A 16,103-nucleotide genomic window follows, 5' to 3' on the forward strand; every position below is an offset into this window, starting at 1 on the left:
GACCCATCTTAGATTTTTAAAACAAAGACTTATTTTTTTCAGTTAAGTTGAGTCGCGTCGTATAGTGTGAACGCATTTCAGACACGACCGATTGGTCAGCGATCGTGGCCCACGACGCGACGCGACCGTCCAGTTGAGTCGCGTGGTATAATGTGGTCAAGGCTTAACACTTCTAAAATAACATTTTAATACATTTTTTTAGTAAATCACAGTACTAAAGTCGCCGTCATTGGTAATTATGACGTCATCACGATTAGCACATATTAGTTTGACATCCCGCATTTTAACTAAATCTTTGAAAACTTTAAGCTCGGGTATACAGGTCTTGTTGGCTTGTAAGCAAATGACCTATCCACAGCAACACATTATATAGACACCTTGCACATCTGCATACCATTATTAACCGGGTTAATACACTAAAATTATCACATGGGTTTATGACATGGATATTATGGGTAAGTTATAGGATAAAACATTTTAACACATTTCCGTGAATAAACAGTAATTATATAAGTGTAACTTTTCATCCGGACTGTATTATTAAATATTAAGAGTCAGGTTTCGAAATGTACCTATATATTGACATTTGAAGGTCTGGTGAAGCACAGAGTTTAAATTCTGATACCTTTTACTTTTAATATAAGAATGTTTATGGATGAATATTTATATTTTTTGTGACGTTGTGTAATTTATTACCCATATGGGCAGTGAGATGCAGGTGAATATATTTTCTATCTTTCTCTAGGGAAAGATATAGAGGATAATAAACGAATTACCAGTTATTATCAAATTTATGTCCCGAGTGAAATAATTTTCAGTTGTCACGAGCTTTAGCGAGTGACAAATGAACATTGTTTCACGAGGGACATAAATTTTATAATAACTGGTACCTAGTTTGTTATTCTATTTATTACCTTAGCTATTTTTTCTCTCTCTTAAAACCTTTATTTTCGACGCACATGCACGAAGGCCAACCTGTATAGAAACAGTGTAAACCACTTTACGCACTGTTCTGAGAATTACTATAGCTTTGTAATTTAATCACGTTCATAGATAATTTTCAAAAACACAAGTTCTCTTAATTCTGCTACAAAATCTATAATGCATTGCATTAAAATGACATTTTGTTATATATTTAACACCCAAAACAGACAGTCGTAATAAACGCAAACTCTTTAACCTACATGACGTCATTTTGTGTCAAATCGTGGTGACGTCATATTTAGTACCGACAAGGCCATTGGTTTGTAAGCGTCAAATTGTCCAATAGCATTGTTCGTTAAACCAATGCAAAATATTTCTCACTGAGAAAATATGGAAAATATTTTCCTTGTTATGAGTGACCGCTGGGGTAATAAAGAAGCTATATTTCCCCGCTGACGTCATGACGTTAGTTTGGTGATGTCATCAATTTCCTCGACTGTCAAGTCTCTTGTTGATGATATTTTACAAACAACAATGAATGTTTAGTGTTCAGTTTTTGTTAAAATCGTTTAAGCAATTTGTTCTTGTTAAAGATTAAACATGCTCTAGACAAATTTCTTTGTAGTTCATTCACTTCCCACTAGAAACCTCAGTTCATTACGAATATGACCTCTCTTGCGTACATTTGATTTGTGTACCTAAAGATAGCTTTTGACGTCATTGCTTTTCTTTTGTGACGTCATTGCTTTTCTTTTGTGACGTCATCAGTTTCACCAGACATTCTCGTCTTGTATATTATATAGTTTGTGTCATGTAACAAGTTTGAAATTTAGGTTTCTAAACTATTTACACTATGGGTAGTAAATACAATAACCCACTCGATACTCGGAATTACGGAAAGAAAGAAAGAAAGAAAGAAAGAAATGCTTTATTTAATGACGCACTCAACACATTTTATTTACGGCTATATGGCGTCAGACATATGGTTAAGGACCACACAGATTTTGAGAGGAAACCCGCTGTCGCCACTTCATGGGCTACTCTTTCCGATTAGCAGCAAGGGATCTTTCATTTGCGCTTCCCACAGGCAGGATAACACAAACCATAGCCTTTGTTGAACCAGTTATGGATCACTGGTCGGTGCAAGTAGTTTATACCTACCCAATGAGCCTTGCGGAACACTCACACAGGGTTTGGAGTCAGTATCTTAATTAGAAATCCCATGCCTCGACTGGGATCCGAACCCAGTACCTACCAGCCTGTAGACCGATGGCCTAACCACGACGCCACCGAAGCCGGTCGGAATTACGGATTATCTGTCCCTCGTGAAATTAATGCTGTCAGTCATAAAAACCCTAAAGCTCGTGACTGACAACATTAATTTCACTCGGGACAGATAATTAGATCACCTGTTTCCATTTTTTTCTTCTCGAGGTGACGGTGGATTGACGGATGACCACCGAGCCAAGTAGGGGCGAGGTGGTCATCAGCCTATCCACCGTCAATTAGACAATATCACCTCGAGAAGAAAAAATAATAGAAACTAGTGATCTCCATTGTAAAATACCTTTTACATTCTTTTATTTTATTTTCTGTAAATTATATATGTTTTATTTTTAATGTAATATAAATAGCGAACTATTTTCATTCACGAAACTCTTCCACATTTTGTCAAACGTGTCTGTAACTGAATGACGTCAATCGATAGGAAGAGTCCATCATGGGGGTAACGAAATTGGAAGTAAATTTTCAAAACTAGTTATATGAAAAATACTATTGTGTATTTGCACCAATTTTTATTTACACAGACGCAAAAACAACAACAACAAAATGCTTTAAACTTAAAGCAATGCCAATAAGATGGAAGAACATAACAAAATTTCAAATATCCTGCAATATGGAACGGTCTGAATTGTAAACTTGTAAAAGTGTTTGTCGACTGTCACGGGGATCCTATAATACCCGTAACTGAATGAAACACGATTATTCAAATATCTCTCCTAACTGTATATCTATTAGATCTCTCTGTAACGGGTGGTTATACCCGCGTGGCTCGTCTAGGTATGTTCAGAGATAAGATCTTATATAAAGTATATATTATTATAGCACGTTTAGTTCACTAGAAAACACAACAAAACACAAAACACTTTGCAATCTGTATTAATACTACGCTGACAAATGTACTGCCGCAGTAGTTAATTAACAACAACAAATAATAATAACCCAGAACTGATCACTTAATTAGTTAATCTCTAGGTGTCTAGTTTACACAATATTGTAATCACTTCACCGTGACACAACACCCACACGTGTTATAATTGAGAAACGCTGCCAGGGGAACTTAATTAATAAAGGAATTACAACTCTATTCCTAACTGGTTAATTTTTAATTAACCCTTACTACTCATTCAGTAACCTTGTAACACAGAATTAATACTGGTACCTATCACAATAAAGACAATAACCTACAGTTTACCTAGGTCCTCTAGGATGACTGGCTAAGCCTTAATAATTATTTAGAACAGTGAGCCTACAGTTTACTGCGTCAGATGACCGGCAGCACCGTCTAAATAATATTGGTATAATACAGTATTAAAATATATAAAGTCACATCAATCACATCAAGGTTATACAACAGAGCAGAAAATATATAATTACCAAGTCCAGCCGGACTAACGTTCCCCGTCCCCGTCCAATATATTTCTCCCTGATATCTCTAAAACCCTAGCTATTTATCATAAAATTCGAATATTGCCTGGGGGTACAACGCGGTCCTCCCCCTATCAAGTGATATTTTCACAGCGACCAAGCCGGCATAATTTCCTTAGATGGCCAGACTTGCTGACGCCTAGTCCGCCGGCAATACCCCGATCGTACCGAACTAGCGGAGGTATTACGCAACTACTGGCCACATGGCCTCCGCATCTGGGCTGGGTGTGTATTAGAAAGAGCTCGACGACCGTCGCGCAGAGGTATCACGTAACAAAGTGCCCATCTGGGCTTAAGTGCATATTGGAACTGCACACGGCCCTCTAAAACAATTAATATCGCTACAGGCGAAAACAAAATTAAGAGCATGTTCAGTCACATCGACCAACCAGATTTGGAATATATTCTTTTTTATTTATTGTTCTACGTTGCTAATTCATATTTGTTGTGTGGTAATGGTTGTGAATTTCAACTCTACTGCCTGTCATGTTAAAGGTAGATGTCTTTTGAGTAATTTTGTTGATGTTTGTTGTAATATTCGTGTTTTTAAAGTTCGTTTGAAAACTTTGAGAGGCCATGATCGGGTAAACGGGGTCACTTGTCGCGGTTTTAATTTGGGGTTTACACGACGATTTTTCACTGCTAGGTGCACTTAAGGGATCAATATTTTTATCAATTTGTTGTAGAATTTTTGAATATTTGCGTTTTTGTTGGCAAAGCGTGAGTTATTGGTGTCGTCTGCTGTCAGTGACTATAGGTGCCTACATGCTCGATCAGCTGATTTCACTCAACAGGACGATTGTTAGTTGAAATTCTGCTTGAAGAGGCCGATGCAGCAAATGTTGCTATATCGTCTGGGGAGTATTCTTCAGGGTTATTTTCTGGTCCGAATATTTCTTCCAATTCACCCAAATTAAACGACTCGACGTCTTCTACGTGTACGTCATCCATATTTACAAACAGTGACACTTCACCGCGTATGAATACACGTTAACAACGCTACAGTAAGTACATTGACTTTCGGAGATGGTATATCGTAGAATGAACCACTTCTAATCAGCCAATCAAAATGCTTGATTTCTTACAGGTATTTTACAATCCTAATTCCTCGTAGCTCGTACGTTATTGTCTCTGTGTATGATGTAATTAGAATTCAAACTGCCATCGCGCATTAACATGTAGGTCATGCATCATGTAAAGCGCGTGTTAAGCGCTTCTCTGCTTTGTACTTGCATGAACGTCAAAAGTTATCATGTTCAATTTGTAACTAACAGTAGTTGTATCAGCTATATAAATAAAATGTATTAAAAAAAAAAAAAAATTAAAACAAATAATAATAATAAAAAAACCCAAAAACCCACACCGTTGAAATAACTTTCAACAAAAGATAGAACTCATTTTAATTGATATTTAGCTGAAAGTAAGAAATTTAGAAACCGCCATATTAGTTATTGAACAAGAAAAGGTTTTGTCATCATGGCAAGTCATCTTATTTTATTTTTTTACTATTATTATTATTATTATTATTATTATTATTATTATTATTATTATTATTTATTATTATTATTATTATTATTTTTTTTTTTTTTTTTTTTTTTTTTTTTTTTTTTTTGCTGATTACCTACAACACAAAATTGAGAAGTTTAGATTGAGATTCCGTTATTAGCTAACGTTGATGGTACAATTTCTGTGGATCCAAGATGGCGGACTTAGGTTTATTTTTTAATTATGAATTTAATTTCAAGTTACTGTACCCTGTCGAAACAGACACTATTTTTTTAATGAAACATTTAATTAGCATACATATTTTATATAGTATTTCAACATGAGGGGGATAACTGCAAATCTGACATATTAAACACATTCTCCATCCGTTAAAAAAAAAATTAATAATAATAATAATACAAAAAAACAAAAAAAACACAACAACAACCGAGATACCGACAAAGTTTCTTACCCATTACAGGCAGCCAGCAATAAAGTAAAATTAATTAATTAAATTAATAAATTAATAAATTAATACATTAATTAATTAATATAAAACATTAATCACCGGCCTCAGTGGTATAGTGGTTAAGCCATGGGACATGAAGCTGGGCAGGTCCTGGCTTAGCCTCTTGGTATCCAGGGCCGTACCCTCGGGGGCGGGGTGGGGGGTGGGGGGGGCAGTTGCCCCATTGAGAATTCAGAAAATAGCATACACATCTCAGGGTTTAATTTGTATAGTGTTTCATTTGTTTATAAAAAGTAGTGCTCCCCCCCCCCCCTCCCCATATATTTTGATCAGGGTACAACCCTAGTATCCGCTCCCACGAATTTCAGAGCAAACGTTTATTACATCCGGCATCTCTCTTAACTAACAACTAATCTCAGTATGCTGAACAGGAAGCCCAGATACCTGAATGAAGTGTGTGCCCAGGAATGCGTGCTTTAACCATAAATTGGATACAATAAACGAAAATAAGTATAAATGAATGATCGTTTTGGATGTTGTTGTATTGTGGGTTTTTGTTGTTGTTGTTGTTGTTTGTTTTTTGGGTTGTTGTTTTTTATCTGACCAGCAGTGGTAAACTGCGGTAAATTGATATAATTCTAACCTCATCTTGTAATTGGTCATGATCCAAATAACTGACATCGATCCCCGTCGGTGGGCCCATTGGGCTATTTCTCGTTCCAGCCAGTGCACAACGACTAGTATATCATAGGCGGTGGTATGTGCTATCCTGTCTCGGACAATATGTGGGATGGTGCATAAAAGATCCCTTGCTATTAGTGGAAACAATGTAGCGAGTTTCTTCTCTGAGATTATATGTCAAAATTACCAAATGTTTGACATCCAATAGCCGATGATTAATAAATCAATGTGCGCTAGTTGTGTCGTTAAACAAAACAAACTTCTTGATCCAAATAAATAAAGTGCAATAACTCTGTCTCCAATGTGATCTAAAATGTGTAAGAGTTATTCCTCTTGAAGTAATTTCAGCGAAACTAATTTAAAAAAGAAGAAAACAAAATTTGTATAGGAGGATGGGACGGACTATAGCAGACCATTTTGTCTACATTTTCCTGAACACCTATGCGACACCCCTCCCCCCGCCTACGCCCCTGATATACTGACTGTGTATTTTATTAACTTAATCCCACCCCATCCCGTTTGTTGCAAACGACGGTTAATTGACATTGTCACAGAATTACAAGCCTACTTCAGTTATTTGCGAGCCTTGACCTGTTATTTTCTTATTTTATTACACAATAGATATTAAAGGGAGATTTCTGAGTTTTCTGCAATTTTTAAGATGTTATCGATTAACAGACTTTTTGACGACTGTAATTACATAAAATAAAATACATAAAATACCAGTGGCTGTATATTAAACGTGTTTCTGATCGTTCTAATATTTGTACTAGTTTAAATTTCATTTTATTTCCTAAAAAAAAATTAAGACGACCAGAAAAACATTGAATATACAGACACTGATATTCTAAACAAGAAAATATATTTAATATGTAAGTTTAAACGTAGAAATATTTTATTAGTCGGAAACATCTTACAATGCAGCAAACTCGAGAATGTCCCTTTAACAATTATTGTTTCGACAAACGACAGTGTTCTGGGGTTATGGTGTGTCTGTAGTGTCATAAATGGAATACAAACCAGGGCCCGATTTCACAAAACATCGTAACCCTAATTTTACACGTAAACGTAAATCTACGACTAAACCACAATTCTTATTACTATCATACTGAGATAGTACAACAAATATAGTTAGAAATACATATATTTCATTTTCTTTTGTCCTTAAAATGCTCCATTTTGTGCTATCCTGTCTTTGGGATGGTGCATATAAAAGACCCCTTGCTACTAATGGGAAAATATAGCGGGTTTCCTCTCTAAGACTATGTCAAAATATCTGATGATTAAACAAATCAATGTACTCTAATCGTGTCGTTAAACAAAACAAGCTTTATTGTGCTGGGTGTCGTTAAACAAAACAAGCTTTATTGTGCTGGGTGTCGTTAAACAAAACAAGCTTTATTGTGCTGGGTGTCGTTAAACAAAACAACCGTTATTGTGCTGGGTGTTGTTAAACAAAACAACCGTTATTGTGCTGGGTGTCGTTAAACAAACCAACCTTTATTGTGCTGGGTGTCGTTAAACAAACCAACCTTTATTGTGCTGGGTTTCGTTAAACAAAACAACCTTTATTGTGCTGGGTGTCGTTAAACAAAACAACCTTTATTGTGCTGGGTGTCGTTAAAAAACCCAACCTCTATTGTGCTGGGTGTCGTTAAACAAAACAACCTTTATTGTGCTGGGTGTCGTTAAACAAAACAACATTTATTGTGCTGGGTGTCGTTAAACATTCATTCATTCATTGATCTTTTTTTTTTATTCCGTTAGTTCCACCATCCACCACCTTCCACCACCACCATCCACCACCACCACCACCACCACCACCACCACCACCATCCACCAACACCACCACCACCACCTTCCACCACCACCCACCACCACCATCCACCACCACCACCACCATCCACCGCCACCATCCACCGCCACCACCACCATCCACCACCACCATCCACCACCACCATCTACCACCACCACCATCCACCACCACCATCCACAACCACCACCATCCACCACCATCACCACCATCCACCAACACCACCATCATCACCACCACCATCCACCACCATCCACCACCACCATCCACCACCACCACCATCCACTATCCACCACCACCACCATCCACCACCACCATCCACTATCCACCATCACCACCATCCACCACCACCACCACGATCCACCACCACCATCACGATCCACCACCACGATCCACCACCACCACCACCACCACTATCACCACCATCCACCACCTTCCACCACCACCACAACCACCACCACCACAACCATCCACCACCACCATCCACCACCACCACAACCGTAAAACGTTCTTCATGGATCCGGGTGGCAGGACGTAACCCAGTGGTAAAGCGCTTGCTTGATGCGCGGACGGTCTGGGATCGATCCCCGTTGGTGGACTCATTGGGCTATTTTTCGCTCCATCCAGTGCACCACGACTGGTATATCAAAGGCCGTGGTATGTGCTATCATGTCTATGGGATGATGCATATAAAAGATCCCTTGCTGCAAATCGAAAAGAGTAGCCCATGAAGTGGCGACAGCGGGTTTCCTCCCTCAATATATGTGTGGTCCTTAACCATATGTCCGACGCCATATTATCTTAAATAAAATGTGTTGAGTGCGTCGTTAAATAAATCATGTCCTTCCTTCATTCTTTTTTTTTTTTTTAAATCAATCCTACTATAGTGATAAAGACATTTTGAAACCATGTGATAAAATTATTTTGTATCGCACATATGTGTTGTCTGGACCGGAAGTTTTAAATGGGGGATTCCTTTTTATTTCTACTGCAGTTAGCGCCTTTTATTTATATGATTTACAAATTACGTCACAACTTATTTGAAACATTACACAATGTCACAAGGCTGCCGCAGAGTATGATTCTTAACGTTAAGCAAATCCATGAAAGGAGTTTTGATCATAGATTTAAGTGTTGTTATGACGTTAAATTAAAAACCGTTTTTGTAAAACAGAAAAGAAGGTATGTAATAAATACAAAACTTCACATACGTTGTTTTGACTTCCTATTTATTGCACTCGTTTATTTTGCGAAAGAAATCACTCGACCGCTACGCGGTCTCGTGGTATATATTACTACGGAAAATAAAATCGTGCAATAAATAGCAATCTGATTGAAATTAGCTCTACTGGGTCTACCAGTAGATCTAACAGCAGTGCGTGGACTCCCATGTCCAGGTGACATTTCATCTATAAATAACAATTTATTTCATTTCATTTCAACTTATTTTCGTCCTTATATCCAATTAAGGTTCAAGCACGCAGTCCTGGGAACACACCTCAGCTATCTGGGTTGTCTGTCCAGGACAGTGGGTTAATTGTTAGTTGGTTAATGGTTAGTGAGAGAGAAGAGGGTGTAGTGGCCTTACACCTACCCATTGAGTCCTGTCACGGGGATCCTATAATACCCGTAACTGAATAAAACACGATTATCCAAATATCTCTCCTAACTGTATATCTATTAGATCTCTCTGTATCGGGCAGGCTACTACCCGAGTGGCCCGGCTCTAGGAGTAATCAGAGATAATATCTGATATAAATATATATATATGTAGCACGTTTAGTTCACTAGAAAACACAACAAAACACCATACACTTTGGAATCTGTATTAACTCTAACGCTGACAAATGTACTTGCCGCAGTAGTTAATTAACAGCAACAATATAATAACAACCCAGAGCTAATCACTTAATTAGGTAATCACTAGGTGTCTAGTTTACACAATATTCTAATCACTTCACCGTGATACAACACACACACGTGTGATAATTGAGAAACGCTGCCTGGGGAACTTAATTACTAAAGGAATTACAACTCTATTCCTAACTGGTTAATTTTTAATTAACCCTTAAATACTCATTCAGTAACCTTGTAATACAGAATTAATACTGGTACATATCACAATAAAGACAATAATCTACAGTTTACCTAGGTCCTCTAGGATGACCGGCTAAGCTTTATCTTACCAAATACTCGTATAAAAATATTAGAACAGTGAAGCCTACAATTTACTTCGTCAGATTACCGGAGACACTGTCTAAAGAATATTGGTATAATACAGTATTAAAATATTTAAAGTCACATCAATCACATCAAGGTTATACAACAGAGCAGAAATAAATATATTTACCAAGTCCGGTCTGAACTAATATATTTCGTTCAGTTGGACCACGTCCGTTCCCCTGGATACTTCCAATGTTTCTCCCCGATATCTCTAAAATCCTATCTATTTATTCAAAAATCTCAGACTAGTCCGGAGACAGCGAATATCGCCTGGGGGGCACAACGCGGTACCTCATCTATCATGTGATATTTCCACAACTCCCAGAGACGGTATATTTTCTTAGATGGCCAGACAGACCGTCGCCAGGTCGCTAGAAATACCCCGGTCGTAAACCGAACTACCGGAGGTATTACGTAACCAATGTGCCCAACTGGTCTAAGTGCATATTGGGACGCAGGACTACCACCGTCGCGCGGAGGTATTACGTAACCAAGCTGCACACGGCCCTCTAAAACAATTAACATCGCCACAGGCGAAAAGAAAAGAGCATGTTCCGTCACAAGCCCTTAAGAACTCGCTCTGGGTTGGAGCCGGTACCGGGCTGCGAACCCTGTACCTACCAGCCTGTAGTCCGATGGCTTAACCACTGCGCCACCGAGGCCGGTATAACAATTTAAATATCGGCCAATTACACTTCGCCTTTTATAGTGTTATTCGGGAGCATACAAATACTTGTGCTGGACGGAGGAGCCGGCCTTGGCCGGCTCTTGTGCCCAAGACAGGCGTGCGCTACAACAGCTTGCTCTGAATGTGCACGTAAAGCCCTATGACATGACATGACAAGCATACAAATTCTAAAAATATCGGGCGAGACTATTTATGATATAGGCGAACTTGTTGGTCTATTTCAACATTGAAATAACAAGGGGGAAAGTGCAGTTATAAACTGGATTGTATTTAAGAACTGAACGTTATATTTTTGACGTTCATGCATTAATATTGCCATTATACAAAACTATATTTAAAAACCCAATCGAACTCTATTCAACAATGATTTACAACTGTATCAATACACAAACAAGGGAATTCCCTTAGAAAGTTACATTCGTTTTTTCCCGTCAAATCTTCGATTCATTATATTGATTTACATAAGGTTTTTACAAATTTTAATTTTCAAATCAAATGTGGATAAAACGTTATAAAATTTTAAATAACAGAACATCAACTGATAACGCAAACATTTTTTTTCGATGAATTTTTAATTAATTAACATGAGGAAGAGCGTCAAATTATTTAGAAGATTTATCTACTACCTATATTAAAGGGACATTCCTGAGTTTGCTGCACTTTTTAAGAGATTATCGACTAACAGAGACGTTTTAACGATTGTAATTACATGTCAAATATATTTTTCTGCACAAATATTAGTGGCTGTATATTAAACGTGTTTCTGGTGGTACTACTATTTGTACTAGATTAAATTTCATTTTATTTCCTAAAATATTTTTTTTTTGTACGTACGAAATTATTTGAAGACAAAATCCAGTTTGGGCTTCTTACAAATATTAAGACGACCAGAAACACACTGAATATACAGACACTGATATTGTAAACAAGAAAATATATTTAATATGTAAGTTTAATCGTAGACATATTTTATTAGTCGGAAACATCTTACAATGCAGCAAACTCAGGAATGTCCCTTTAAAATTACAGTTGTCAAAAGGTGAATTAGTGAAAATTAATGTGAAGACTGACTTGATACAAGTACAAAGAGGGAACCTAGATCACTCGAACCCTAAGCTCAGGTATCCGTATGGACGTATATATAAAAGAGAAAAACCAAGACAATTTGACTTTTTAGGATTAGCGAGAAACAAAACGAAACTGGCAGCGTGGTTTGTGAGCAACTGCAGGACGCCAAGCCAACGCGAGCGATATGTCCAGGAGACGAAGAAGACGATGGTGGTGGACGTTTACGGAGCTTGTGGCGATACACAATGTGGTGTTAGAAATAGTGATGACGGCTGTAAAAAGATGCAGTCACGGGAATACAAATTCTATCTATCATTTGAAAACAGTTTGTGTCATGACTACATTACGGAAAAGGCCTTTCTTTACATGGGGGCAGACATCGTGCCCGTGGTAAGAGGAGGTGCGAATTACAGTAAATTTTTACCTCCCAATTCGTTCATCAATACAGCGGATTTTAAGAGTCCCAAGCACCTTGCTGAAAATCTTCTCTACCTGGAAAAAAGTCACACGGCTTATGTAGAATATTTGCAGTGGAAGAATCATTACTATTCGAAAAGAACTAGGATTGGTGTTTGTGAATTGTGCCAAAAGTTGTTCAATGCTACAAGGTACGCCAATGTTTACGAGGATGTTTATTCTTGGTGGCATAAAGGTACTTGCTTCTCTCCAAAAGATTTGGATTCAGAAACAAAATCAGGAAACAAGAAGATGAAAGTGTAATTAAATTTATATTAAAAGTATATCAGCTTCCGGGAACAAACGTGGTCTAAAACAAGTTTACGTGGTTTGTGTATTGTTATCTGTGTTGTCTAAAACACTTTTACTTGGTTTGTTTGTTTGTTTTTATTTATTTATTTGTGTTCTCTAAAACACTGTCACGTGGTTTGTTTGCTTGTTATTGTTGATGTCTAAAGCACTGTTACGTCGTTTGTTTTGTTTGTTTGTTGTTATTGTTATCTGAAACATGTTTAGCTGATGGAGGTTTGTTTGTTGTTGATGGTGATGGTGATTATTTATTTGTTTATTTATTAAATTCATTTGTGAATCTTCAATTGCCAACCTGACATACACAAATGTATTAAAACTGTTTGATACTGGAGGAGGTATTAAACATTGTGTGTCTGTGTTTTGTAATGATATTAAAGCTGGTGTTATAGTTAAAGGAAATGTGTCGGCATATTGTTCTGTAAACCACGATTGCAGGCAAGGAAATCCATTATCGCCCTGTGTATTCCTTCTCAGTGCTTAAATTATAAAAATACAATTTTGTTTATAAAATTAAAGTTATTTCAATATACGATAAAGAATATCTTATTTCACAGTATGCAGATGATACAGATTTCATACTCGATGACAGCAGAACATTTGTTAAGTTAACAAAAACGAAAATTAAAAGAGATGAGACATATACACATTTAGACGACTCTCCAATTCATAGGCGTACGGGCTCCCATTTGTAGGGGGAGGAGGGAGGGTGGGGGAGGGTGAGAGGCAGGAAATGTTTTGCTCGAATTAAAGAAAAAAAAGCCCGAATATGAATGACAACATTTATTCATATTAGCACTAAATTACGGCCAAACATCTATGAAAGGTTGTAAACGAATCACTACGTATTTGAACATGGACCATAACTAATATTGTGGGTAAAATGACGGAAAAAAGACCAGGGTGAAATGATTTCAGGCCATCTCATTTTACCCGAATGTCTCTATTGTTGTTTGCACGAATTTGACGATTTGTTTCAACTGCCCCTACCTCCACGCCACTAACCCGTCCTGTACGCTTATACTCTCCAATTCAAAGAAAACTTTACTCTGTGGCGAAATGGTCGACATTTTATTATTATTATTACTACTAACCTCTTCTAAATTGCCAATTACTGCTATATGAAAGTGGCAACCTATTTTTCTTCACATCTCTGTTGGTCCAGGGGCGGGACGTAGCACAGTGGTAAAGCGCTCGCTTGATGCGCGGTCGGTTTGTGATCGATTCGCGTCGGTGGGCACACTGAGCTATTTCTCGTTCCGGCCAGTGCACCACGATTGGTATATTAAAGGCCGTGGTACGCGCTGTCCTGTTTGTGATATGGTGCATGTAAAAGATCCTTTGCTACTGATAGAAAATACAGCGGCTTTCCTCTCTGAAACTATATGTCATAATGACCGAATGCTTGACATTCAATAGCCGATGATTAATAAATCAATGTGTTCTAGTAGTGTAGTTAAACAAAACAAACTTTAACTAAAAATCTGTTCAGGACTTGCACCATTCTATTAGTGTCAAACATTACAATAAATGTGTGTATTTCAGGTTGGCAACTGAATATTAACAGAACCACTTGTTGAAGACTTGCAACATGCTATTAGTATCAAACATTTTAATAAATATGTGTCTGGCAGGTTGGCAACTGAACATTAACAGATTGTTTTTTTCGAGACTTTTATTATTGCTTTGCTTGATCGCTGACAAAGCACAATGGTGAGTAGAAATATGATTCATTGCTTGAATTTATATCAACCATCGACTTAAAGGGACAGACCCTAGTTTTTAAACACTAAGGCATATGATTCAACAAGACCCTAATTTTAACCTGTAACAAATGGACACTAAGTTTATTTAATTTACAAACATTTAACAAATTTGGATACAACAGAGTGAAACAAGAGTCTGTGACGTTGAAATACCCATAAAAATAGACAAAAACGCGACTCCATAATCATTGCTTCTCAGACGATGATACGGAGTCATTGACAAAGCCAGAAAGGAGAGAAGATTCTGGAGGTGTTTTCTCCTATCAAGAATGCCTCATCTACATTTAAAAATAGCTAAGTTCTATACATACTTTTAAGCATTCCATAATTTGACAGTGGTCTACCTCCTGCTTAAGGAGTTTGGAAAAATAATTGGAATATAGCAAAACAAGGCTGCTATCTAGCAATCATAATATGAAACTGGTTAGTTATATGACAATTGTTCATGTTGAATGATACGTTTAATCATAGAAACCAAATACATACCATTTTAATTGCTGCTAGAATAACAGTGGTATTGTCTTTGATTAAATAATGACATTATATCTTAAATACTGATATCGAACCACTACCCCCAAAATAAATAATAGCAATGAATAATAATAATAATAATAATAATAATAATAATAATAATAATTTTCCTTAATGTGTGCCAAATGACTTTAAATTATCTTAACATAATGGGGTGCCTACCCTCTCTGTTAACATTACCCTATATAGTATTAAGCATATGTCCCCATTTCTAACCAAACGTGCCTGAAATTGTTTTTGGCCATCCGTTTAGAAAGAAAGATGGGATCTGTTTAAATTCCCAATAATATTATATGGAGCATATTTGATTTCATTCTACACCAAAACCAAAGATTAAACAAAACATATATGAATTTATATTTCATATTTTCATTCATTCATAAATATCTTTGGAACAAATAGTTAACTTAAATATATAATTTGACTTTATTCAGGTTGAGGATCGAAGTGAGTAGTTTCTTTGTCTTTGGGTAGAGGCTGACAGAGGAAACAATGTTGACATACTATTAAAAACATGCACATTCCCAGCTAATGCACATAACTGCTATTCCAAACAAAAAAAGAAAAAGAAGTTTGCTAGAGCACATTTATTTATTAATACTCGACTATTGGATGTCAAACATATGGTAATTGTGTCAGTCATAGAGAGGAAACCCGCTACATTTTTTAATAGTAGCAAGGGATCTTTTATATGCATCATACCCCAGCATTTGATATACCAGTCGTGGTGCACTGGCTAGAACGAGAAATAATCCAATGGGCCCACCGACGGGGATCGATCCCGGACCGACCGCGCATACCCTCACCAAAAACTATACTCTGTACAAACCTCAGTAAGCATGGGTACCCATTTCTAACAAACTGCCCCAAAATGTGGACGTAACCTTTTCCTAAACATGTCCCCCTTTCGTTAAAATATGGATCTACTCCTGAAATTTCAATCAGGAAGCACCCCTACTAGATGTGTAATGGATATATCTA

At 37.1% G+C, this 16,103-nt stretch overlaps 1 protein-coding gene across 1 annotated transcript; it reads left to right on the forward strand.

Annotated features, from left to right (window-relative positions):
- The first annotated feature begins 11,975 nt into the window (after positions 1–11,975).
- Positions 11,976–13,110, forward strand: LOC121381044 (alpha-(1,3)-fucosyltransferase C-like). The gene has a single exon (XM_041510127.1). It carries the CDS (start codon positions 12,268–12,270, stop codon positions 12,778–12,780), a length of 513 nt encoding a protein of 170 aa, XP_041366061.1. The 5' UTR covers positions 11,976–12,267; the 3' UTR covers positions 12,781–13,110.
- Positions 13,111–16,103: the final 2,993 nt, after the last annotated feature.

Source organism: Gigantopelta aegis, chromosome 2 (genome assembly GCF_016097555.1).
Source record: "Gigantopelta aegis isolate Gae_Host chromosome 2, Gae_host_genome, whole genome shotgun sequence".
NCBI classification, from domain to species: domain Eukaryota; kingdom Metazoa; phylum Mollusca; class Gastropoda; order Neomphalida; family Peltospiridae; genus Gigantopelta; species Gigantopelta aegis.